At 44.8% G+C, this 26,722-nt stretch overlaps 1 protein-coding gene across 1 annotated transcript; it reads right to left on the bottom strand.

Annotated features, from left to right (window-relative positions):
- On the bottom strand, positions 1–2,485 carry dlx6a (distal-less homeobox 6a). Its single transcript, XM_041955568.1, has 3 exons — positions 1,900–2,485; positions 1,021–1,214; positions 1–797 (listed from the first exon to the last, which is right to left on the bottom strand). The coding sequence occupies exons 1-3, from the start codon at positions 2,204–2,206 to the stop codon at positions 558–560; spliced, it is 741 nt and encodes a 246-aa protein (XP_041811502.1). The 5' UTR covers positions 2,207–2,485; the 3' UTR covers positions 1–557.
- Between the last annotated feature and the right edge of the window lie 24,237 nt (positions 2,486–26,722).

The raw sequence follows: 26,722 nt of genomic DNA, 5'->3' as shown, positions 1-26,722 counted from the left end.
TCTGTTTTGAGTCACGGTTTACTCAATCTGACAAAACATAAAAAGTGTATGTACAACTAAAATCGCAGATTATATTTACAGACAGACAATTTGCTTGGTTTTGCATGTTGAAGAAACAACCAAAAACAAAAAATAAACAAAAAATAAAAATAAAAAAAGAGCAGTCAGGAGTCCACCATGGCTAAAGGTTCTGGGCGCCACAGTGCGTGCAGTGTGTGAGCAGTCTTTGCCCTCTGAGTGGCGAAAATGTCACTGATAATATTTGGTATATTGACGTTCAGATGTTGACATGAATGAAAGCATAACAAATATGTATGCGAGCCCACTGAACAGCCATGTACGGAGAAAAAAAAAAGGTTAGTTCCCTTGTTTGTGTCATCACACCGAGGCTTGGCTGCCGTTTTTATCCTCCAGGAGAGGAGCAGCGGAAGGGTTTTTTTCCCCTCCTCTCCAGCATCCAGTCTCTGCGCTGACACAAATTGTAGGCTACGTTGGAAACTGCATGGCGGAGATCCGGAGGCCTCCAGACAGCCCGCTGACCTCCTCGCCTCGTCAGTCTATCTCTGCATCGAATCTTGGTGTGGGGAGGAATACCAGTGAGAGTAGCCGGGCATGTAGCTGTTGGCCGGCATGTTTACTCCTTTGGAAGAGGCCGAGACGTCCCATATCGGAGGGATGGTCGGGGAGCGCGGGGACAGGGACATGGAGCCCGGGATGGGGTCGCTCTCGTGTGGGTTGCCGCCTTGCTTCAGCAGCTTCTTGAACTTTGACCTCTTGTTCTGGAACCAGATCTTTACCTGCGGGAGGGGGATGGGGGGGCGAGAGGGGTGCATGCAATTAGTAAAGCACGTGTGGGTGATGAGTTTGTGAAAGTTTGTGCAAAAATCTTTAATGCTCATCAGGAAAATATAAAACTAGACATTAATAATAACAATAATATCTCAGTGTTTATTATAAATATATACATGGTGATTTCCAGGAGTTAATGTAAAAATCCAGAGTGTGGATCCCCCCTCATACCTGGGTTTGTGTGAGTCCTAGAGAGGCGGCCAGCTCTGCGCGCTCCGGTAAAGCGAGGTACTGTGTTTGCTGGAAACGGTGGTTCAGTGCTTGCAGCTGCAAACTGGAATAAATTGTCCGAGGTTTGCGAATCTTCTTCCCCTTCCCATTAAAACGAATTTCCCCGTTTTCGATCACCGTCGTCTTCTGCTGCTCTGCAACAAAAACAATCAATGTTATTATGCACAACCACAGCCCCGCATGGCTTCGTCTCCGTGCGCGGAGAAGCGAGCGGCGTGAGAGCGGCTGAAATGCGCCGCGGAGGGTGGAGATCAACTCGCAGGCGCGCCGAGAGAAACCGCGTAAAAAGGGGAAAAAATCAGCCTGATAAACGCTGACATCTCGCATTGCCTCCAAGCGCCGCGGCAGCCGCAATCCTCATACGCTGTCATATTTAGGATATTGCTGGTAATGACATGTCAATTAAATGCTAATTACAACATTCAAGGCGTGCGGGCTGCCTAATTTTCACGAGTAGTTGGTGAGGATTGCACGGCCGTGATGATCACACCCCGGGCATTAAAGCAGGTTTTGTTGGGGACGGAGGGGAGTGCTGAACGGGATGGCGAAACAGGCTGAGAGGGGATCTCGCATTATCCGGTGCCATTTACGCACGATTTTCCTCCACGCGATCGCCCACCTACGCTTGAAAGATCATTCGTGCGAATCTGGAGCGGTGACTTGGGCACGACACCGACACTGGCAGGGGGGGAAAGGTTCGATCCCCACCGTGGGCCACCCTTATCAAACACACGCGCTAATGGCACCGCCGGGCTCCGGGGATGGACGCATACGACGCGGCGCATTTTCCACTCGGCCGGCGAAAAGGGGGTCTCTTACCTGTGCCGTCTAACCTTGTCTGTCCTCCCGTGTTGTTGTGATAGGATGGCAGGTACGGGCTGTGGTGCGGGTGGCTCACGTAAGGGTAGGGTAACGACCTGTTGTAGGTGTTGGTCCCGGTGTACGGGGTGTTGTCGTGCTGGTGGTGAGCGTGTGAGCCGGAGTGGAGACAGTGCAGCGGGTAGTGGCCGCTGGCCATCGACGGGGAGCTCTGCTGTGAGTGCGACTGCTGCCCAAACTCCATGAAAGCAGACTTGGACGAGTCCTGAGCCTCCAGACCGTCAGCCATCGTAGTCATGGTCATCATCGAATTTTCTGCCTTGAGAGCACTCACCCCCCTCTCTCTCTCAAGACCAAATCGGTTTTCTCTCTCTCGCTGTGCTGTTGTCTCTCTCCCCTCTCCACCGCGAACAGATATTGTCCTATTAACACCCGAATTTTCCAGAGGCGTCTTTATTTCCCCCCCTTGTCCCGTGATATTCTCACTCAACGTGGCGGAAGGATAGGCATAAGTTAAGGGAGAGATTTTTAGGTGGATTCTGTTAAAATTGAGCCCTCGCTTCCAGACTTGATGCAGACACTACAAGTAAAATGGTTTGTCTCCAAAGGGCAGCGCCTCCCGATTGGTCATCCAACCCAACGTCATCAGTGCTCTGCGCTTCACGGAGACTTGAGCTGGAGTTAACCCACCTTACCAGCTCCCACCGCAACTATGGGGGAAATAATATATGGTGGGAAAGACGCATAATTCCTACAGACAAGCTTCACACGCAAAACCAGCTCTTTTGGAGTCGCCGAGTCGATTTTGTTTTTCACCCAAACCCCCAAATTACGCACGACGCGCAACACATAGTGCGCACTTTGATTTAGCCTGATGAGCCAAGAGTCTATATGTGCCTCTTTTTCTCCTCAGCCTTTAACTCCTCCTCTCCACAGGCATTAATTACTTATAGAAAAGCATCACACAAACATCCCTTTAATACCTATTTAAGTCGAAATTGATTTTCAAACCGAAATCCCACTAAATTATTTACAAGGTAGCCACATAAAACAGCCACCTTCGCGGGTCATGTATGGTTTAGAAGCATTTCATTTTATTTTACGTCGGATTTATAAACATTTGTAAATGAGTGTGGAATAATTCCAGCTGTATTATATTTGCGTTTAAAGAATTAAAAAAAAAAAAAAAGATTATGCTCGTTTATACTTGTGAAGTTGTCTGGTTTATGTCAAGGAAACTCCTGAAACAGGTGGAACAGCCTTGGAAATAATTGAGAATAGGCCCACAACTCCACGGATTTCTTTTTTTAATCTACAAATTGGAACTTTTGCGTTTATTTTTTTTCGCAAACTGATTATTAAATAACATCTTCTTTTTTTGCAGTGCAGTATTTTGCTTTGATGTCGCCTAATGAGCAGCCCCTCTTGAAGCCCCCCCTCCGCCCTGAAAGTAACATATATTATAACTGTTCGTTTCTCCAGGGGCTACTGACCATATGATTAAGGATCTTCAGACAATTCAAAACTACAGCACATGTGACACATCAAATAACAATACGCCTGAGGTACAATAGGTTATTTTGCAGATAGAAGGGTGGATACCGAGATAAACTGACAGTGTCTTTTATCCCTGCTGTAATATGAGGCCTGATAGGGTCCTCAATATATGTAAATTATACAGTTTGCCTCTGAGGGCTGCGATGTTCCATTCGCAAATAAGAATAAAAATTTATTTCCGCTAATATTAACGCCACCGCTTTCACCATTTTTTCCACGCAGCATTCAGCGAGTTCACCAAAAAAAAGAAAAAAAGAAAAAAAGGAGAGATGAAAAATAATTATGGTTGCAATCAAGTTACTACGAAAACCTATTTGATTAGCGGCCACACTTTACTCAAATTGCAGCTATAAAATTAAGAACAATTCGCCTGTAATGATTATGGACTGGATTTATTTTGGGAGGGTGGAATAAAAGTGGATATAGCATAAATTATCCCCTAATTATACGCCAGTGTCGCCTCAATTATCCTCTTATCAAAAATGGTTGCCTAAATGCAGCGTTTAGTTTCAATTTTCTCCTTTTCTGTAACAAGAACTTGGTACCTTGCTATTATCGCCAGCTACGGTTGTTATTTACTTTGTGGGATTTAAAAGTGCACAACCCAGCCGGATAATCATTTTACAGCAGCGGACCAAGAGAGGAGCACTGAGGCTGGGATGCGAGCCGCGAGGCGTCCGGACGGATTGCTTTTATTCCTCCACACTCCGCTAGATTAATTTCACGTTTGTTTGTTTTGGTTTTTTTAAAAATCACAGTTCCTCTTTTGCCGCCAGGAGGGCTGCAGGTAAGAGCTTCTTTTGAATGCTCTCTTGTGTTCGCTGACACCGATGAATGCTTTTTATTGCCTCTGATAAATCTGGGTTTTACGCACGACAGTAGTGCGGCCGCGCGGACCCTGCAGGAGTCAGCACACCTTGGTCACCCCTCAGTGATCTAACATAGTGGCCAATTCCCCTGCCCGTGTTCCACTTGGACACGCAGAGGAGAAACCAGATCCTATACGTTTTCTAATCGCCTCTGAGTGCCACTACAAAGACATACATGCTCTGCAGCGATGCCGACTGCTTCCCCGCGGGCTAAAGTCTCCGGGTGTCTCCTGTTGGATGAGACGTCTTCAGTCTTTTGCAGCATCATCTTGTATGCCACCGCAGGATTATTAAGTTGCGGGATAACAGTGCGGGCGATGTCAAAGCCTCGGCGTCCCGCAGGCGTGTTGGGAGGCTTAGGCACACTGAGATTAAGTGAAGTGGTGAAAGAGCGGATTTGTTTGACTAGAGAGAGCATGACATACTCGACCTTGGTGCTTTTGAAATGTTTAAGACGTAGCCTACTGCACGCATCTGACTGCATGCACCGCGTCTGACTGCAGGAAGAAACCGCCGGCCTGTGCAGGGTGTTATCAGTGGACAGAATGTCTAAGCGACCATTTGGTTTCAATTCAAATCAGTTTGCCTGTGCGTAAAATGTTTTTAACATTTAGAAAATGAGACACCGCGCCCCCCCCCAACGCGTGCTTCACCTGCTGCATCCTGCCTCCCTGTTGTACTCTGCCCCATTAGGAGTTCACAGCCTTATTCTGGAGCGAAATTATTTAATATTTCACTTCGTCAAAATGTCAATCACAAAATGAACAGCGTTCAGCTGCAAATCTAGAAATCACTTTGTCCCTAAGTAGATGATTGACCTTCAGTACAATCAATGGCCGCGGTGGTTTAACAGAAGTGGTCTTTATTTCCAGCTGTCTTATAAACGCTGATGAATGACTCTCTAAAATCACTCCAGGCCTGGGATTTCCCTGACATCCACTGTCTGATACATGAAAACTGAGAATATTTTACATCGCCTTTGTAGGTGTAACCTGGCGTTCTGTATAGTTAACACAGTCACTGTCAGCTTAAATATTATTAAGGCGGGAGAGGCTACAATTGGTAATATCAGTGCGCATCTGAGGTCCTTTACGCACACATAACAGACATTTATGCACGAATTGTCAACAGTTAAAAAACATGCAAAGTAGGACTGTTTCTGGCTGTGTGTCACTGGCTATTTTAACACCGCACGTCTTTTCTTGTCTATCAGACCACATGCGTTAATCATGTCTGAGCGTGAGCGCGGAGCTCCAGAAAGACACAGGTCATAATTGCAGCGAGTGGCTGGGCGTTTGCGGTCGGTCCCTCTAACAGCTATTGACTGGCTCGCATGGAAAGCCACCTCCTTGGCTGCTGTGGGACCCGGGCGGTTGGGGACACTGAGGCTTGTCGCTGCAAAAAGGGACCGGGAGGCACTTAGGCAACATGTCTCCCTTATCCACAACTCAAAGCCACTGGCGCTGCACAGACAGCCAGGCGTCGACGGCTCTCCATCTCTGCCGCGTGAAGGGCGGGAAGTGGCGCGGGGAATCGCAGATGCATGCTACGCGCAGCTGTCAGTGTAACACGGTTCATTGTAGCTACATTCAGAGGGAGCACCCCCGCCTCTCTCTCTCTCTCTCTTTCTCTCTCTCTCTCTCTCTCTCTCTCTCTCTCTCTCGCACACACACACACACACACACACACACACACACACACACACACACACACACACACACACACAGCTCAAAACGATCACCGATCAGCCTTTAATGCTCCAGTCGAATTCATCCGTGCCCAAATGGTGGCGCACCGCTTTTACGCACACAAATTGCGCACAGCGTACTAATGCAAACCCACTTATGCAAAGCTTTGATGTGTTTTGTAAAAGCGTGCAACTACACCAAGAAAAATGAGTGCGGTTTAGTCATAAAGAAAACCACGCGCTCCCAGGCACACGACTGTTTACAATAAGTTTTGCATCATAAATTAGGGATCGCATTATCTCTCGAGTAAATAGCAAAATTGGCATATGCATGGCCCCAGGTGCAGGCGAGGGCCTTCAGATGGACCCGGTGTAGGGTGATGGTAGGGAAGCTAAATGACCACAAACAAGCAGAAGGCCTGCACCACTGGGCCCTCACAGCCTCTCATACACTAATGGATTTAATTTGACACGGCTGAAGCTGCACTGGTCCCACTCAGGGCCCGTGTCCTAATTAAAACCGCTTGTTTCTCTTGTCGCCTTCTCTCCCTGCATATTCAGCTCCACCTGAGTGATGGTGCTGCTCGGTTTGCTGCACCAGGCGTATGGGTTTTTGTTTGTTTGTTTGTTTGTTTAAAATCTCTTGTCATTTGTTTCTGCAATGGCAAAAATAAACTAAAGCCAGTAAACCAGAAATTCAGTCAGTGCAGAATATGAGCGAGAACAGGAGAGGAGTATGGAAATAGCCAGGATGTCCTTAAATTTCTGGCCACATTATGAATATTATTTCGATCTAAATGGAGAAATATCTAAGGAGGGATGGATATGGAGATGGGATGGAGGGATGGAGGGGTTTAAGGATACGCTTGTTGTCACCTACTGGCAGTTTAAAGCTCATAATATCCGTACTACTCTTTTGTCTTTACCGCTTTTTGCTGGTTGCGCTCAGGACATGTGCGAGTCTATGATCTTGGATATCAAGTCAATAACAAAGGAGTTACATTCAAAAAGTTGATCTGAATTTTATGTTGGCGACAAATAAGACTATAGTGAGTGCCCGGGCGTGCATTGGTCCCCCCCCTTTTTTGTCCTCTCTCGACTTAATACGGGACATTATTAGGTCTGACAGCGCAGTGGTCGGTCTTGAAGGAGAGGATTTGGTCGATAGATGACAGACAGGAAGGCCAGCAATCATGGGCTCTTTTTTTATCAGAATGTACTGTTCGATGCCGTTTATCCCTGATGATAGAAAATTGCTCTGTTGCCAGGACGCTGCTGCTGAAATAGAGGGCAGGAGCAACATTTCCATTTTCCAGTTTGAAAGCCATTGAAATGAATTAGTAAAAATGAAAAAAAAAGAGGAGAAATGAGAAAGAATCCCCTGGTAAACAAAGGGGAGCAAACAAAGATACCATTTTCTTTTGCCGAGAATCCACCCTCCTCATTTCCCGTTTTCTTCTTCTTCTTCTTCTCCCTTTTTTTTTTTTTTTTTTTTTTTTTTTTTTTTTTTGGGTCCTGTAGCAGCAGCAGCAGCAGAGTGAGAGGGGTTTTTACTTCAACAGTTGCAAATCACATGCTTGGCTTCTAATGTAGTCCGAGGCCCGGGCCTACTTCAAAGACAATCATTTATTTCCCAACCTCCTGGAATAATTAGAGCGCCTTTTCATCTGTCGTGACAGAGAGAGAAAAAAAGAGAGAGGGAGAGTGAGAGAGGAAGAAATTAAGAAAGAATGCTTGACAACGAGGAGCATTATGCAAACTCCTGAAATATTTAACCATTAAGCAAATGAACAGTAAGCTGTCACAGTGGGGGGAAAAAGATGGATACTGAGGGACGAAATCTGGTTTTATCAGAATTTAAGGAAACCTGTGGTGTAAAAGGTAAAGAGTCTGGACTTCATCACGTAGAATACGTGCAATGCACTATTGCACGGTCGTTGCTTATAATATTTGTTATCCTCAATTATTGTTATTATTATTATTGGTGTTTATGTTGTTGCTGTCATCGCCATAATCACCGGTTAAAGTGTTTCCTGTATTTTGGTTTTATGTTGCGCACAGTCTTTCCAACAATCCCGTCAAAATACTAACATTTAAATATGAAGTATGAGAATATTTTTCGAAAAGTGAATCTAAAATTATTGTAGGAGGTTTAAAAAATAAACAAGCATGAGGAGGATATTCTGAGGTCTCAAGTAGGGATTTATAATATAATATAATTAACTGTAATCTGGACATTATTTCTCAGTGACGCAGCCAGTCCCTGTGGCGAGGCCATCACCAGTGGAAGGATAATACTAAATGCCCCATCATAACTGTAACAGTTCTTGCAGGAGCCAGGCTGCTACAGTGGTAACATTACTATAAGAACACTGTCGCATTTCGTTTGGGAATTAATGGTAATTAAAATGGCTGGATTCTTAATGAGATTTGGTGTCTGCTGAAGGAACCAATTCTAATCTCGGTTAAAAGTGCGAGGCATAAAACGATATCTTTACTGAATATTTGAGAAATAAATGAAACACAGTTGGTCTTCATCATTCTTTGTTTCGCATCACATGTATCATGTAAAATAAAGTCAAATATATTTAATTTCACATGCATCATGTAAAAGTCAAATATAACAGCCTTTCACTGTAAATCGAGTTCTGTGCTTTGGAAGGCCTGCATGGACTGATGTGAACAGATTTTTATGAGCAAGAGCTGAGTATATATATATATATACACACACACACACACACACACACATTATATATATATATATATATATATATATATATATATATATATATATATATATATATGAGAAGGCTTATCTGCATATGCAACCAGATGAACCTCATAAAAGAGAAATAAATGTAGATAAAGAGTGCTAAGATCTCCATGAAGTGCTTTAAAATGGTACTTTCGAGAAAATATAGACTCCTGGTCTCCTAGTGACATAAAAGTTTGACCTTATACAGGATTCAACTTTGCAAAAAACTGTGAAAATACTGAAAAATCCCATTGGTGGGAATATTTTGTAGATGCATTTCTCACAAGAAAACACCTCAACACACGCATGCACACACAAAACTAAAAGCAAAATAGTGTGTGTGCTCCAACAGGAAAATCCTGACTCTCATATAGGCATGAATGCCCCGCTGGAGGAAGTGCTGCACACAAAGGCCAACACTGACTGTGAAATAAAAGAGCTTGAAATTTAAGAGCACGGCGTGTGAACCGAAGCGGAAAGAAAGTGGAGAGAAAAGTCACACCTGGTGAAATATGGTGTGGTGGGCGAGCGCGTCTCGTTCTCAGGAGCTGTGGCTTGTAGGAGTGTGTCAGGTGATAGCTGTGGAGCTTTGTCTGCTGCACCTTCAGACACTCCCACCTGAAACTGCGTTTGGATCAGGCTGGGTTTTGGTTTGGTCTTGTGCTCTGCCCTCTTAGGTCACCGTGCACACAGAACGTTTGAGTAACCGAGAAAGTGATGTGTGGTGTTTCTGCAAAAACCTACATTTTCACCAACAGAAGGCCTGCAGTCCAGGGTCCAGATTCTGAGTCTCTGCGTTCAGTTCTAGTCATTTTGCATACGAGAAAAGTAACAAACATTTTATCTTTAGGCTGACAAATGTCAAGTGCAAAAGTGCCCATAATGATCTGTTTCAAGGAGTACACATGAGATCATACTGCAAAAAGGTTTTATTAGTTCTACAATTTAATTCTACCCTGCAAAAATATCAAAGCCGCTTTTGTGCACACAGACAGTATTTATAGAAAATGTTGTGGAACATGTGCAGAACATGGATATTAACATACATTTTGCACTAAAAAGCATTTAAATAACCTTTACCTGCATCATCGCCACCATCATTGTTATCACTGCTTGTATTATAGCTGGCTCTTGATGTTTATTTTGGAGCTTCTGTTGTTGCTGTTGCTGCTATCATCATAATCATCATCATCATTACATTCATCACATCTCCACTTCGTTTAAAGCGTTCAGAGCTTTGCCATTAGGCTGCAGCTAATCTTTAAAACAATCTCATAAAAACACCAACATGCAGAGAGGGAAAAACAAAAAATATTAGCAAAACTTAAATATTATTGTAGGAGGTTTTTTTTTTTTTTTAAAAAAAAAGGCAACACGACACAGGCACATTTAAAATCCCTTAATGTCACAGGATTATGAAAGCTGTTATATAAGAACCCATAAGAACTGTGTTGGAAACACTGCGTTACATATAATGCAGAGGATCGGCTTTAAAACGTGACAAATCAGAAAGTCTGCAGCGTAAAAAACTGACTCTTTAGCTTTCTTAGGGAAAACAAACAATGGAAACAATAGCAGAATAACAGGCAAAATCATTTCAGTGGCCTTTCCACATTTAGTGACCTGCAGCATTATGACAAATGTTTCGCTCTTGAAATTAAAAAGGCTTCATTTACCAATTAAACCACATCATCTTCACTTGGGCCTTGAGATTTAAAACATGAGCTTTGTAACAGACTCATACAAACTGCTGTGAGACACTTGTAAGCAGGGCAGTCCAGGGTCCTCTGAGTTAACACACCACAGATCACAGATCAGCTTAATGATTTGGCCAAAAGATCATGTCTATAGCCAGCCTCATAATATCATAGTTATTAATTCGTTGCCTGGAAAGCTCTCAGGGCCTTTATTTTCATTTGCTCTGAACTGTCAGATTCGAGTGGAGGGATTTTTAGGACTTTGTCCATTTTGGTGAAGTGAAGGCAGCCAATTATTGTCATCATTGCCCTTGAAAATGCATTACGCCTCACCTGAGGGCTCACTCAATCAAAGAGACTGAAGGGGCGATTAACAGATGACTTCTGACCTTAATCCATCGCAAAATCACCCAAAAGAGCCAGACGGCAGGCAACATTTCTCACTCAGCTTCATGTTGCAAACTTTCTTACTGTTGACATCTGACCTTGGGGCATCATCATGGCATTTCAAGGTTCGGCCCCTTAAACATTGTGTTTCATTGCTTTTTTTTTTTTTTATTGATTTTTGAGTGAATCAAACAAGAAAAATGTGTCAATTTCATGGTTTAATTGGTAACACTTTACTTGAAGTCCCCCCTGCTCAGCATTTATTAGCACTGTTTGATGAATGGTTTATAACACTATAATGTAGCTGTAAGCAGATATAACGACACTTTAAGCGTTAATTAAAGTAGAGTCTTTGTCAACAATTAAAACCTCCCCTATGAAGACATATTTTATATCATCAGAGCTGTGTTTTACTTTATTGCCATTCATCATCTGTTTATACAGCAGCCACGTATGGCTGTTCACAGGAGGAGTTATAGTCGTTTACACTGAAATTTGCTTAAAACTGCGTTATAATGCATTATAAACCATTTATTTAATGTTTACATGCTGTTTATGAATGCCAACATGCAGCCAAGTATTACTGTTTAAGCTTCAGATGATTTGCAATGATCTTAGATAAAGAAAACAGAAATAGCAACAATATGATGTGTCAAAAAACCCGCAAGAAATCAGCGAAAGGTGAAATTGATTTTTTTTTTTTTTTTAGAAAATGCTTATGAATAACTTTTTTTTTTCTCTCTCTCTCTCTTTGTCTCCCTTTTTCCCCTCTCCAATATCTCTCCCCTGGCTTTTCCATCACGCCCACCTTCCTCTCATGCCCCCCTCCACCCAACCCCCCCTCTTGCATGTCCAGCCACTGGTCTCCATCTCTCCTCCATCCAGTCCCCCTTCTCTCCTCTCCATACTCCTCTTCATACCCACTCTACCCCTCTCTTCCTCTCCCCTCAACCTCGCTCCCTCTCCCTAACCCCACGTCTCCCTCTCTCCCTCTCTCTCCCCCTTTTCCTTCACCCACCCCCCTCTATAGGTACGCCTCCATCCCCTCTTGGCAGCTCCATCTCCTCCTCTCCCCCCCTTCCTCCGTCTCTCCTCCCTCTCCCTGGTTGGTTTCCACAGCTGTGGTGAGTGAGGGGCAGATGACCGGAGAATTGGCCCCTGGGAGAGCGCTGAGCCATCCTGGTGCTATTAGGCTCGTGGCTAATAATAGGTGTTTCAGACCAGGGGAAGATCAATCAGGGGGAATCATGGGGAATGTTCGGAGCAGCGCTTTTTACACATCGGCCCAGATGGATGAAATTACACTTGTCAGTTTTTAGTTGCATTACTCCCAAATTGGTTGTCTACTCTTTTTTTCTCCCTCCCTCCCTCGCTCTCTCCCTCTCCTTCCTCCCTCTTTGCCCTCATTCATGTGTCAGTGGCCCGCTGAAGGGATTCGATGGTGAAATCCCTGTCATTTTTGTCTTTTCCCTGTTTAGCCCTCAGCCGGCAGCTCCGTTGCCTGCATATGCACTTAGAAGAAATCAGTTTAAGATGTTGTCTTATGGCTTGGGCAATTTCCATGTTACAGCGCGCAGCTGACATCCTGTGCGTGTGTTCTGCGTGTATGATAAAACATTTTGATTGACTCGAACACTCGGGACAGAAAATTAATCTGCGACCATTTTGAAAAGCCATTAATTATATGACTGATATTTCAAGCCAACATGCCACATGTTCGCCAGCTTTTGCTGCTCTTGTCTGTTTCATATCATTGTACATTGAGTATTTTGGTGTTTTTGAGGATGTAAGCGGGGGCTGTTACGGACATTTCTTCAAAATTAATCTAGAAATGAATCTGTTCTACTTCTGAGGGTGAAATAAAGGCTTTGAATAATGTATTAATATAATAATAATGTATTATTTACACAAATTTGTGCTTAAACCAAACTGATGAATGTATTGTGATTGCAGAAAAATCCTGTCCAACTGTGCTTGAATCTACCAGGTGCAAATGAAACCTCCAGGCTGTATCTGCCTGTTTGAAACTGAATAAAATCCACCACCCAACACTCCCTCTCTCCTGTGTTTCTTTTAAACTTATGTCGATTTCTCAAAGCGGCAGCTACACCTGAACCTGTTGCAGATGTTTTCAAAGGAAGAGATTTTCAGGAGGGATGAGAAAAACAATGAAGTGATGCGGCAGGAGGCCCTGCATCAGGCGCGAATCAATGCTCCTCTCCCATCCCCACCCTAAATACAAGGAACTCCTCTCGCGGCTGATTGATTTCGACTCCGAAAATGTGAAAATGTTTCACCAGCGAGGCGGCTCAGAACATGATAGCGACGCCGGAGATAATTGAATGACCTGAGCTGCGGTTTTGTGTGCAGTTGCGGGGACACATCAAGCTCGGGAAGGTGAAAGGGGTTTACGCCTGGCAGTGCATGCAAGCCATACAGCATATCATCTAAAGCCCCTTAAGCTCCTGATGTGTTACACGATAACTAGCACAGCGTGTCAGTTGGAAAGGTGAGTATGGAGGCTGTGAGGGATGTGGCAGCCACACAACAGCTGTTTGTTTCAGTGATTTCCACTCCTGACGAGGCCTTGACAGACTCAAATGTTCAGCGTTCGCAATGCTTTCCTTGCAACTTGTCCTCACGTTAGCAATTTCCCCTTGATGTGGCTACCAGCTAAGCCTCCAGGCTTCGAGGGGGGCACGGTATTGATATATTAAAGTGCTTGCTTGTGTTACTCCTGTGGAAGACAAGCGGCTACTGCACCCTGCCATCAAAACACTGGCATGACAATCACAGCAGAAGATTGGCTGTGTGCTAAAGAAGCTGCTCTGAATAGCTCACTGGGGAGACATGCCTCCCCTCCAAACACACACACACACACACACATGCACACACCAAACTGCAAATCAATACAGCCCCCAGATGTTGCAGGTCTCCCGGTCCACAGAGCAGCCTGATGCAGGAGATGTTCCTCAATGTCTGATTGCAGAAGCCTGGAAACAGAAAGGCTTCTTTGACTGCGAGCGCGGTGACCATGGGGGAGGGAACCAGGGCCTCTGTGAGAGAGAGTCTCCTTAGCAACAGGAAGAAAATTAACATTGACATCCTGACTTCCCAGCAAAACTCGTCCCAGGGCTTCTGCTGGATATTTCCATGGGGTGAGCAAAAAAAAAAAAAAAGAAAAAAAAAGGGAGAGATGCTCAAAAGCTGATATAAAGACACACACTCCCTGCTTGTCATCCATTTATATTGAAATGAGTTTTTTTCCCCCCTCGGCTCGGCTTGTGTGTGGTGAATACAGAGAGTCCTAATGTATGTATTTTGCTCATTTTACTGTGTCTGGCGTTTCCGCGCCTCTCCACTGTGACTCTGTGTTTGCCTCCCGCTGCGGTAAACACAACATTGCTATGATAGCACATGCATTTCAGAAAGCTCAAAACACCGCCGAGGAGCCGAAACATTCATTCTCTCCCTCTCTCTCCCCACCTCCTCCCCCCCTCCTCTCGAGTCTCTCCCTCCTCTCCCCTCTGCCTCCGTCGGTCCTCTCCCTCACTTCCAGCCAAGGTATTCAGCTCCCATGATTGCAAACACGCATAATGGCTGCATCTCCCGGGGGCCAGCGGAGGTACCCCACTGATGCTGAGAGACTCTATCCTGTCGTCACATGGCAGGAAATTTGTCGGCGGCGCGCGCGCCGGAGCCTGGTGAGCCTTGGCGAGGCGCCGCCAGAAGCCCGGGCCGCCTGTTTTTTTGTTAATAAAATGAAGTGCAAATTGTGCCGGGCTCGCATGCTTTGGAACAGCTCGCTGCTTCCTCCCATTACGAGGCCAGGGCGAGCGCCGTGGAAGCATAAGCGTGAATACATTATAAAGTAATGAGGAAACATCCAGGAGAGGGTCACGGGGGGGCGTCGAGCGGCTCCAGAGGCCTCACCGAGAGCTTTCAGCGCGCTCCGTGATGGATTAGTCATTCGCGTTTGAAGAGCGAGCGCGAGGTGGAGTTCAACGATGTTACACATAGCAACAGTTGCTAAGAGTTGCGGCGCGCGGGGCCCGTTCTGTTCGCGAGCGCGTGCAGTAGCTGCCGAGGTGAGCGGAGATGGGGCCGTTTTGGTGTATCGGTGATGATGATGGTGACATTTGCGACGATGCCACGTGACATCCACGAGCATTGGAGACTCCGCGCGCAGCCACGTAGAGGAGATAATAATGTAAACCATTCACGCCACAGCGGCGCGAGAGTGCTCACTGATATTTGGGATTTTTGAGGGAAATCGTGCTTTGAGGGTGCAAAAATGGATTCTTGCCATGGCTGCAGCTGCATGTCTTGCAAAAATCATCAAACCCACAACAGTGTGGTACTTTGACCGCCTGGGCTAGATGCATAAAAAAAAGGAAAATCATCAAAAATCCCTCTCCGCACCGGGAAATCATCCTCCTAACAGGATGCGAGGCCGCAGCAAAACGTCGAATTCGCAGTGACACACTTAACCGGGAAAGCCAGCCTTGAGTGCATTATATAGACTCTCGCTGTCAATCAAGCATCGCACAAACAGGTCACATTCTATACATTCCCGCGGGCTGGGGTGGGTGGCAGCCAGAAGATGGAGGGGGCCGGGGAGAGGGGAGGTGGGGCGGGTTTGAGCCCAGTGCTTTAGAGCCACTTTCGGTTTCTCCGCGGCACAAACGCCCTCCCATTGGCATTCAGTCTCTGATGAGCCCGCCGAGCCGCAATGGAGTCGCCTGATGGAACGCCATGGCAACGGCCGACACCTGGCAAGAGTTCATCCCACCTCCTCTCTCTCTCTCCTCCATCATCATCCCCCTTTCCCTCCCTCTCCTCCCCCCCAGATGCTGGAACATATTTCCCTCAGACTGACTGAAAGCCCCTGTGAACAAATAATGGGTGCACGCCAGTCTAAATAAAGTGCGGTTTATGAGTTGCGGTCAGAAACGTCTCCCTCTGCCTCTCTCTCTCTCTCTCTCTCTCTCTCTCTCTCTCTCTCTCTCGCTCTCTTTTTAATGTTCTGCACAAAAAAACAGTTGCCAGCATTTTTTTTTTCCTTTTTTCTGGGCCGTATGGCTGGTTGGTGATTATACAAAGCCATTTTTTCCTTTCTCACAGCGAGGCACATAGTCAAATAAAAGAGAGCGGCTCCACACCAGTAGTCTGCAAACCCATTTCGTAGAATGGAACAAGGCTCCCAAGCCAAAACAAACCAATGTGTCCCTTTGCCATTTTTTTTCAGCCTTTACAATGTTAGACCTCAGTGCTGAATAAATCCTCTGCAGCAAGCTTCGGCTTGGCTGTGCTATCAATTAATCAAATTAATCAAGACTGCTGTGAGTTTTGCAAGGCCCTTGCGATTCATTGAGACGTTATATAAATGTTCAAGTTAACCAGTGTTTGATGGAAACCCCAGAAGTATTAATCACATAAAGCAAACTTACTAATGATGGAAGATCCTGTAATGTTGTTTCAGAGATCTGCTCACAGAAGTCACGTTCGAGTCTTATTATTGTTATTAGTAATATATTAACTGAGCAGTTCAGTATTTTGGGAATCATCTTTCCAGGAGTGACCCAGGAAGACCGATATGAATTTCAAGTCTTCTTCAGAGCTGGACTCAAAACATGCTTAGCCGAGCTGAAGACAGTTAGCTTGGCTCTGTTGAAAGTGAAAAATTAAGCCTCGGCCCTAACTCAAGCACTGATTAATGGGCTCTTCCTCACCAAAAATGGAGAAAACTATCAATCTGGTGAACGGGCGATCACGACATCAAACCATCTGAGGAGTAATGTGTGGAAGCAGAAGATTAATATGAGGCTGTTTGCTGAGCTTCAGCACTTCTTTCTTCATTAGCAATGCAGTGGTGACATTTGCTTGCCATGCCATGGCAAAAAGCAGGTGGGGCAGGGACGTAACACGGGCAAACAGGTGGTAGGCTGCAGGAGCTGGGGTGGCTACTACTGGTCATCTCCATTCATGCCTTTTTACTCACTGCAGCTAAGTAGGCTAGCACTCACTCTCAGAGAGAAAGCAAGTAAGTGTATATTTCCCATAACGTAGAACTACTCGTCTCAGATGGAAATACTTCAACCTGTGTCTCGGTTGAGGTATCAAGGAACATGAGTGATGCATCACAAGGTAGGCTACACCTGATACACCATCAAACATAAGGCATCGCTGACAGCTGAGGATGAATCTCTGTGTCGAATGGAAGAGGAAGTGGATTGCAAGTGACTACTTTCACCAAATCCCCTGGTTTTTGCACGCTCATAAATGCACCAGCTATGAAGACTTGGTTTAGCAAGCTGTGATTAGTGTGCTATGGTTTGGTGAAGCCCTTAGTCTCACTCTCTTAGGGTCTCACAGCATTTACAGGCCTCATTCTGCACCCTAAAAACCAATCTGCGAAGGCCGGATCATGCCATTCGAACAAGCTTTTACAGCTACTGCTGTAAAATCAAGGGAAAAGTTTTGAGGTTTTAGCGAGGAGAATGGCACGAAGAATCATATTTATAAATGTAACACGTCAACCAAAAATGATGTCCTGCATTTCAACAACTCCCCGTTAGAGTTAGTGACCAGCGTAGGGCTTTCTTTCCAACTTTCTAATGTTCCTGCAGTGAAGCATGTGGCCATGCTAAATGGCCAGAGCCAAGGAGGCATGAAGTTAAAGTGGAACGGAGAAAACTTGGAGAAAAACGTTGAATGGTGGCTCATAAAGTTATGAGACAGAGCCATAATTTTAAATAGTGTAATAGAGCTATGTTTAATTCTAGCAGGCGACCGCGCTGCTCTCACCATAATCACATTTCTTCACGCACGCGAGGTGGAAAATACCTATTTGTAAGTCTATTACGACAGCACTGTACTAACAATCCCTGCGTGAGCCTAACAACACTCAGCAAGTTTGGTATTTTCCTCTAATCCCAGTAACAACAAACGATTGAAACTTGCAGGGAAAATGAGCAGAACAACCTGTACGCGGTGCGCTGCCATCTTTGTTTAAAACTCTGGAAAAGGTGTGGTAAACTTGAGTGTAATGTAACCCAAAAACAGCTCTTAGTGAATGCTCTGCTTTCAGTCTCTCGCTGACAAATTGTGCTTAATGTGTAATGTAATGTGTGTTGAGTCTTTAAGTGGCTTTAAATGCCAATAGCAGCTTGATGTTTATGGAGGCTTACGAGGGTCTGGATAATATCTGGATATTGAGGCACTCAGGTGTGTCAGAATGATATGCTTGTGTCTAAAAATGTAAATGTCTGCAAAATTGCTTTTAAATATTCTTTTATTTCTCTTTTTGATACACGGTTTGTCAAGACTGTAGACTGTTTTAATTTCCTTTACTAGCTGTGCAGCGTCAAGTCAGAAAAGCCAGATTTAAACCCAGTCCTGAGAGGAGCCAGAAAAGTGTTAATGAGCATTAAAAAGCTCTTAAAGATTAATCATCACCGTGGACCCTCGCTCTGAGGTAATGCTTATCACACGGCCTCTGTTGGCACCCTCACTCCTAACCACAACCCTCTCTCCTCCAGGCCATGAATCACGAAACAGGAGTCTCGAATCAACCAGCTCACACTACGATGTCATTGGAGCTTTCGTAAACATGCAGTATGGTGGAAAAAAAGAAAGAAGATGCAGCGGTGATATTATTTAGTGCAACGATCCACTCTCAGATAGGCTCAGAAATGAGAATGCAGCGTCGAAGCCGTCCGATGGAAGAGCTCGTCTGCGGCTGTTTGTGAATCTGTCTTTGTGGGAACAATTGACAGGTAGCTGGTCTTTTGTATAAATTGGACAATCACATTTTTGTCCATTCACTGGGAAAATGAGTGCGGTTCATGGAAAAAAAAAAAAGTGACCCCCCCCTCCTTTCACGCTGCTGAATGGACAGGCTGCGATAGATGTGAATGACAGGTGCGAAGTGGCCAAAATACTCTGTGCACAACCAAAAACAATAGTCTTTGTGTTTGCTGGAGGAAGACAAACGGTTTACAAAGAGTACGAGCGTGACGCGCCACATCAATGTCACGTTGAGGGGGCCTGAAAAAAAAAGTGGCGGATGTTTTTTCTCGGACTTCTTTCTGGAATTCCACTTAAGAGGGAAAGAAAATGAAATGTGAATACTCTGGTGTTTTACATCAGCCAAACGGCCATCAAAAAAAAGAGGATGAAAAGGAAGAATTTCCATCGAAGTAGTGGATCTCGGGTCTTATTTGAGAGGAAATGTTCCGTTCAACCCTGTTTCGCATGTGGCAGAGGCTGAGCGTTTGTAACTGGCTGTGTGAAATTGGGGGATCAGGATGGCAAAGACACGGCCGGTAAATTACTGAGGGATCGCTGGTTGTAATCTCCAGTGGGTTACTAACAGGCGGCGCTGGGGGTTGAGCCAGCAGGAGCCTTGCAGCTGAGCAGCTCTGGTGACCTGGTCAGTACCTTGGATTTCAATAGGATGGCAGATAGTTTTATAAAGAAAGTGCATGGCGATGAAAAGGCCCATTTAAGGCAAGACAGCTCACCCTGTATATTTACGCTGTTAAATGAATATTGCAAACATTTGCTGGCTCTATGATCAATGCTAAATGATTACTTTGACATGAACGAGTGTATGAGTGCGACTTGATGACAGCTGATAGAAGCAGCAGCTGACTTTGGATGGAAAATTCATCACGTTGTTATGTTTATAATTTATTAGTGTGCAGAGTCTCTTTTTATGCTTGAACTCATTACTGGTAAATGATTCTAATTCAATCCTGCACTGATATGTTTCCTATGTAAGCCGTGCGGATACTGTAGATCTCTAATATGAAGTATTCCTCCATTGCTATGTATGATACAGTAGGATTTTTATATATGCTAATGTAACTAATATAATATCCCAAAAAAGTGAGCGTCTGTGCTCCTAACTTGTGCTGCAGGCTAACAGCAGGAGCGTCATTCATGCTAATATTATTTATGTCCGGAGGCTTATGTGCTTTTAACCCATTAATAGTTTGGTAATTTCTAACAAGAGGTAACTTCGTTTTGTCTCGGTCAGTGTTGTCACTGGAATGTCATGCGTCATGTTGGCAAGCCAGAGCCAACATATGTCTGCCAACATGTAGCAGAGTAAAGACAAAAGAGGGGAAAAAAAGGAAGGATGAGCGCCGCATGTAAAGTGAGCTCAACTGTTTCAGCTAAACAGTAATTTTACCCGTTTTGAGCAAGTGGTTTTATTTTTACATGCTGGAAATGTCCATACATAAGCTAACATGGCATTGTGACAATGTGTCCCTCTGCTGTGCGTGCATCCTGCATTGTAAACAGGAAACGTGTCTATACTGCGGCCAACCACGCACTCTAACCCCTCTGAAGAAGGAAATATGTGAAGGGAATACAGGATTTCAGCACACGTCGAGACTCAACTTCTTTTCACTTGTAAGTGTATCAACACCTACTGGGTCTAACTAATTTTTATCACTACAACAGCTACAGTAACACCAACTCACACCACCTCTGGGATTTATTAGCTTTCAGTGCGAAATTAAACAAGTCTGCTTTTTACATAACCACCTCAATATGGCCATCGTAAATTATCGCACATTAACTGACGCTTCTGGTGTGGAACAGTGTTGTGCCTCTGCTGTAAGAGGAGTCCTGTACAGCAAGCACCAGGGGACAAACATCGCTCTGTCCGCTTGATTACAACAAATAAATACTACTGGGAGAGGGATACATCTTCCGTGAGAGCATGTGTGGAGCACAGCACCAGGATGTGTTCATGAATTGGAGCAAAGAAACTTGAAATGTCAATCTCTCCATGAGCAGCGGGGTAGCGATGGTTAGTTACTCACTCATTCAAACTTTGCTTTACAGCGCTGACACGCACTCATGACAAGCAGCTAAAATGCTGCCTAATAAATATCGCCTCCGTTTTTATGCCTGCTTTGAGGTAGCCCTAATTAACCAGGCACTACATGCGCTCCCCGGTGACATATGTCCCAGCCCAAGCCAAGAATAACACCACCCTGAGGGAGGACGGAGGACCAAGGAGGAGAAGGCGAGTGCTTTGTTGGGTGTCTAAGTTGCATGCGTGGGTATCTGTGTTGTATACTGTGTGTGTGTGTGTGTGTGTGTGTGTGTGTGTGTGTGAAAAAAATGTTCCAAGGGCCACAGTCTCTCAAGTGTGGCTGCACATTTGCATTAAGAGTGCAAACCTCTGGTGGAATCTCCCAGAGGAGTTCTTCACAGGCCGAGGCCCCCGGGCGGCGAGAAGAGCCTGCTTCCACGTGAGCGAGGCTGGGGCGCAGCCACCTGTGGGAAGGTTGAGGAGGAGGAGGAGGGAGGGAGGGAGGAAGCGAGAGAGGGACGGCGATGGGAAGATACGGTAGGAAATAAAATAAAGACAGAGGAGGAAAGAAAGATGATTCACCCTGCGTTGTATCTGTCAGTTCATCCATACGTACAGATGGCCATCGCTGTGGCTTGCAGAGGTGGAGGCAAGGCTGTGTGATCAAAGAGGGCAGAGCAGCTCCTACGAACCCACAGGACTGTGCAGTGAGGTGAGGAAACAAGCAGCGAGTTATCACAGGGGTTTCTGCACATAAAGAGCGGTTTGTGAGTGTCTCTGCACACCTGTAACAACCTTTCCGCTAAATGACTGTTTGCTCTGCACCTTCTCTTCAACCTCCTCGCTCTGCTTCCCGCTTCCCGTCACCTCTCACCTTCGCTTTCTTCTTTAAAGAGGTTGGCCTGCTTGACTCCCCCTCAGTTTTTAACCTTGTGTATCCACGTATAGTTCCAAACAAATCTCAGAAAAACACAGGGAAGTTGTAAATATTAAGCATTGCAGTTAAAGTTAAAGTGGACAGTGTTATGCGTGATGCTTGGGGCAAAGCACGTGTAACAGGTACATGCACTGCAGCGCAGTGAAGAGAAGAGAAGTGAGAAACTGCTAAACCTTCATGGTTAAATTTGTGTCTTTTGTAATCCATAAAGAAAACACTGTCTGAGCTGACTCTGCCTAACCTGATATTGCTCTCTTAATATGTCCAGTGTTTTATTATTACAGCTTTTCAACACCGAACGTCATAATAAGAAGTAAAGATTATGCCAATGACATCTGCTGTTACTATTAATGCATAATGTATTAATGCAGAGTAGAAATAATTTGATGTTAAAGCTGCAATTAATATTTTGGCCAGCTGTAAAACACAACACTGTCATATTTCACCTTACTAAGTTGCTACGGCAATGTGTCAGCCTGTAGTTTGCCTGTCCAGCAGCTACAGAGCAACATTAGCATTAGTTTTCTGTTCACCTTTAAGTCTCGTCCAGTATTCACTCTCCTTTTCGCTCTGTTTTGGTCTCCACCAGCTCCTGGGGGAAACTTCTGGCTCTCTAGCTGCTAAATGCGCCACAAGGTTCACTACATAGTCACTGACTTTGTCGGCCTGCTGTTTAGTGCCGAGCAGGTAGCCTGTAGAAGGTTTATCAGGGCAGGAAACAGCTGCCTGCCACAGCTGGAAATGCAGTGGATGGAAGCGGTGAGAACTAAACCAAAACGGGTTGGAAAACCAAAACAATGAGCTGAAAGACATTCCAATAGGGAGCTGAAAAGCCGGGTAATAACGACCTGTTTATTCACACTATTAGCAACACCTTTCGTGGCAGACAGGTAGACACTTCTTCCATTCATAACGCACAAAATGTACATTAGCACAGCTTCAACAGTAGCTGACTTAGAGCTGCTGCTGCTGCATAAAAATTTGTTTTATGTACCTACTGTTTTCAATCTATTTGACAGTAATGACAGAACACTTTATTGGAAAATGGTTGAAATATAGACTTCATAAATTCAAATGTACCCAATTGCTCAAACTAATTGTAAGTGTGCACTGTTACATTAATATGGCAGTGTGCTGCTGAATCCAAACCCAGACATCGACCACTAACCCAGCAGCCAAGAGCTGAAGAGCTGATCCTTTTAATCCGAGAGTGATAATTAGTTGCGTCAGGTCTGGATACAAAAGTGTGGTTTCAAGAAACAGCTGTTTCTTATACATCACCTACCCAAAAAAAAAAGAAGTAACATTTGCACCTATATGTGCCCTTAATGTTCGCTAAGAGCCAGAACTTAAGATCCAAAACACAAACCGCCTTTTCGTAGCCAAAAGCTAATTGATATTTTTCCACAAACAGCATCCAGTAAAGTTCTCTAATGGCCTTAAATCTTAATCATTGCAGTTGCTCTAGACTAGACATGACATCATGGCAACAGGTAGCCCAGTTTGTTCCACGGGTCTTTAATCATCAAGATTGCCATCATAATGGCTGAGTGGGCCACTGGTTCACAAAAGAAGGCCTTTCTGTGTGGAGGAGTCAGATAAGGTTTGTCTCTGCTTCAAACAGTCTGGAAACAGAGGAGAGGAGAACAGGGTTTCCTTTATTTTGATGATCTCAGATAAGACGATACTCCGAAAGTGTTCCATTTATGAATTACCTGGAGGTTGCAATGATCAGCCAAAGGGGAAATTAACATCACATAATTCCTTGCAGGAATGAAGACGCTCTCTTTAATATGGTGCAGCGGACTAAACAACTACAGATGGCTCTCAGATTTTGGACTCCCAAGACAATCACCAGTTATAGATTGAAACCATCAACAATGACCAGACCCCTGCCAAAACACAATCAACTCCCTGTCAACACATTTCACTGCACTCCTTCCTCTTCTCTCTCTCCTCTTCCCTTCTCCTCTCCTTAGCCCTGCATGTTGGATGCCTCGGTGTCAGCCACACCAGTTATTCCCCTAATCCTAAACAGATTGGCTTCCGCCACAGAAGAAAACCCTCAGTCTGGCCGTCTCCTCGGCGCTTGCTCCGCAGAAACCCCATTAATCGGCAGCACATGGCGATAGGTTATGGAATGGATTATGGGCCTTGCAACGTATGTGGTCCGCTGGCTGCTCCGATGGTTACATGGTGGTGTTCAGGGACACACTCCCTAACGAGGAGACAGAATTGATCGGTGCTGTTCTCACTTTTACAGCCTCCACGAACAAAGAGGGAGGGGGACAGTTGTCAGTCATTCCTAATAGTTGCTCCCCTCAACAGCGGAGTCAATGGCTTTCTCCCTGATGTGAACACTGCATAGAAACTCATGCGGCAGGCTGAACGTGTAATTATCAAACTTGGAGCTGCTTATTAAGATGAGAAAGAGGACAAGGCGATTGTGTTTCTTTTATTTTTTTGTTTCTCGTCACAATAGAGTAAGTGGAGGTCTGTGAAATCATGGCGAGGAAGAGGGATCTGAGAGGAGGAGGACAAGAGCGGGAGAGGGAGGCGGCAGAGAGAGAGACAGAGAGACATGGGGAGAACGAGATAAAGGAGAAAGAGACAATCATACACACACATGCATGAACACACACGTGCACACACACACAGACACAATAGTCGCAGAACATAATAGTGAGGTAACCACAGTTCTCTTTTTTCTACTGCTGTGCCAGTAGGTGGTATGTGTGAACAAGTGTGTGTGTGTGTGTGTGTGTATGAATCTGCACCTCTTAGGGGGTGGGTGAGGTCTCAAAAACGCAGCTGCAAGGCCTGCTCTGCCTCTGTCATTTGTACAGCACTAGTCTGCCAAGGGTGAAAAGTGACCAAAATTATCCAAGAATCCAGGGTGAATGCTGTGTGTGTGTGTGTGTGTGTGTGTGTGTGTGTGTGCATGCGTGTGTGTGTGTGTGTGTATGGTAGGGGGTGTCCTAATTCAGGAGGAAAGGGTGAAAATTACACCTCTGCACACATGTCCAGAGAGTGGATCATCCGCCGGGTGGTTGCAAAGCCTACTGAAAAGGGAGGACAGTGTGTAGGTGTGTCTGTGTGTGTGTGTGTGTGTGTGTGTGAGCTGTGCTATGACAGTGCCACTGTATTCATTTGCTTGTTTGTCAACATAATACCTCAGATTTCAGCCTAATATGAGAGAGTGATGCTTTCTCATAAACCGCTTGCAGTTGCCAAAACTTAGCAATAAAAATCTGAATTATGGTTTAGTCACTATAGAGTGGATCCTATAGGGAAAATAAATGAAATCTATTGGCAGTGAATGTTATTTAGTATGAACATTAAATGCTGGCAGGGAGCAGTTTGCATATACATTCTACATAAACAATCCCTCATTATGCTGACAGAAAACAGATGGTATTAGATGTATTTTATTTCTTATTTCTTGCTGCAAGTGATTTACATTTCACATGTTTCATGGAGTTTTTGATCACTAGCAACCGATGAAGTTGTGTTTTTATGAGAAGTGCTTGTTTTGTTTGTACCGGGCATGCAGGTGTGCACGCGCATTCACAAAATACGCAAATGCCAGTGTTTTCAAACTCTCCACCTGATTCCACTGATCTTCAGGTGGAGGTAACACGCTAAGAAATGCAGGAATGCGCCAACAAAGACAGTGAAGAACAGGGCCGCCAGCATGGGTGCAAACAATGCAGGATTTAAAACGCATTTTGGTGAGTAACGCTGAATTTAATCAGAGTCGCTGGGTATTTGAAACTGCATCTTTGCTGCTGATGGGGAGTAAATACCCTCAAAGTGCAAGCTAGCTACTTGTAGACTTGGTGCCAGGCATTCACTTTCTGTATGTGCAAGCACACGTGACCAGTGTGTCTGTGTGTGTCTGTGTGTGTGTGTGTGTGTGTGTGTGTATGTGTAGGCCTATGTCTGTGCATGTGAGGCTGTTAACAATGGGACTGCTTCATAGACGCCACTGCAAGCGGCCCAAGGCCAGAAGGACGTCGACTCAACAACAGCTCATACAGATGACTCCTTGGCCTCTCGCCCATTATCTTCCCCCAACCAGCCAGCCAGACCTACTCTGTGTTCTCTGGCCTTTTACAAAGGCTAATGAATGGACTCAGTAGCAAAACTTGAGGATGATCACAAAGATATCACCATGCCTGTAGCTTGAAAACGACAGCCTACCCTGCAAGGGAAAATACTTGATGTGACAAACCCCTCTTTGCAGATGATAGCCCACTTTTACTTTAAAGTAACGCACTCTACTGGCCCACTCAGTGAACGATGAACAGGTCAATATCTGACAGATGAAAGTTTCCAGAGTTAAAGCTCAGCGACATCGCCAGCCTTTACGCCCTTATTGTGTCAAGTAATCAGACGGGATTCAGGTCGCTGTAGTTTTTAATTTTTGTTACCATCCAGAGTCAGTTGGGTTTGATTTCATTAGAGCGAGGGGCTAACCTCTTCACACTGCTGCTGTGTGCAGCGTGCAGTGTTACTGCTGATACTACCTGGTATGCAGGGATTTTTTTTTTTATGCTTATTATTCTGAGCTGTGGATGTTCACATAATGGAAGAGAAGAGCTGTTTCACTGAACAGGTCAACTCAAAGTTACATCATTTTAAACTCTTTATCATCTCTTCACAGAGTTAAAAGCATTTAAAAAGTGTGCACTTTATTGAATGAGAGGATTTTTTGGGAAACTGCTGAAGAACACCTGCATGCACATGGTTGTGTGTGTGTGTGTGTGTGTGTGTGTGTGTGTGTGTGTGTGTGTGTGTGTGTGGTGGGAAAATTGATTCTGTAGCCTTATAAAAGAAAATGCAACAATAAAAATGCACTGAATTCGAGTTTTTAAGGCATGTCAACATGCATGGTAATCTTTGAAGTTAGCGGCTACAGATGCTTTTTTGCATGAAAATGTTTTTCAGAGGAAATTAACTGCAGTGCTTAGCGACAGAGCAAATAAGTTGATGTTGATTAATCGACTCATTCTGGATCAAAAGCGAGTTTATCCTCTCCGACCATCTTTTCTGGGCAGGTGGGTGGCTCCCATTAACTTCTCGGGCTAATAATGAAC

Source organism: Chelmon rostratus, chromosome 16 (assembly GCF_017976325.1).
Source record: "Chelmon rostratus isolate fCheRos1 chromosome 16, fCheRos1.pri, whole genome shotgun sequence".
Lineage (NCBI taxonomy): Eukaryota > Metazoa > Chordata > Actinopteri > Chaetodontiformes > Chaetodontidae > Chelmon > Chelmon rostratus.
The sequence above is the reverse complement of the archived record's forward strand: the minus strand, read 5'-3'. Positions and strand labels throughout refer to the sequence as shown.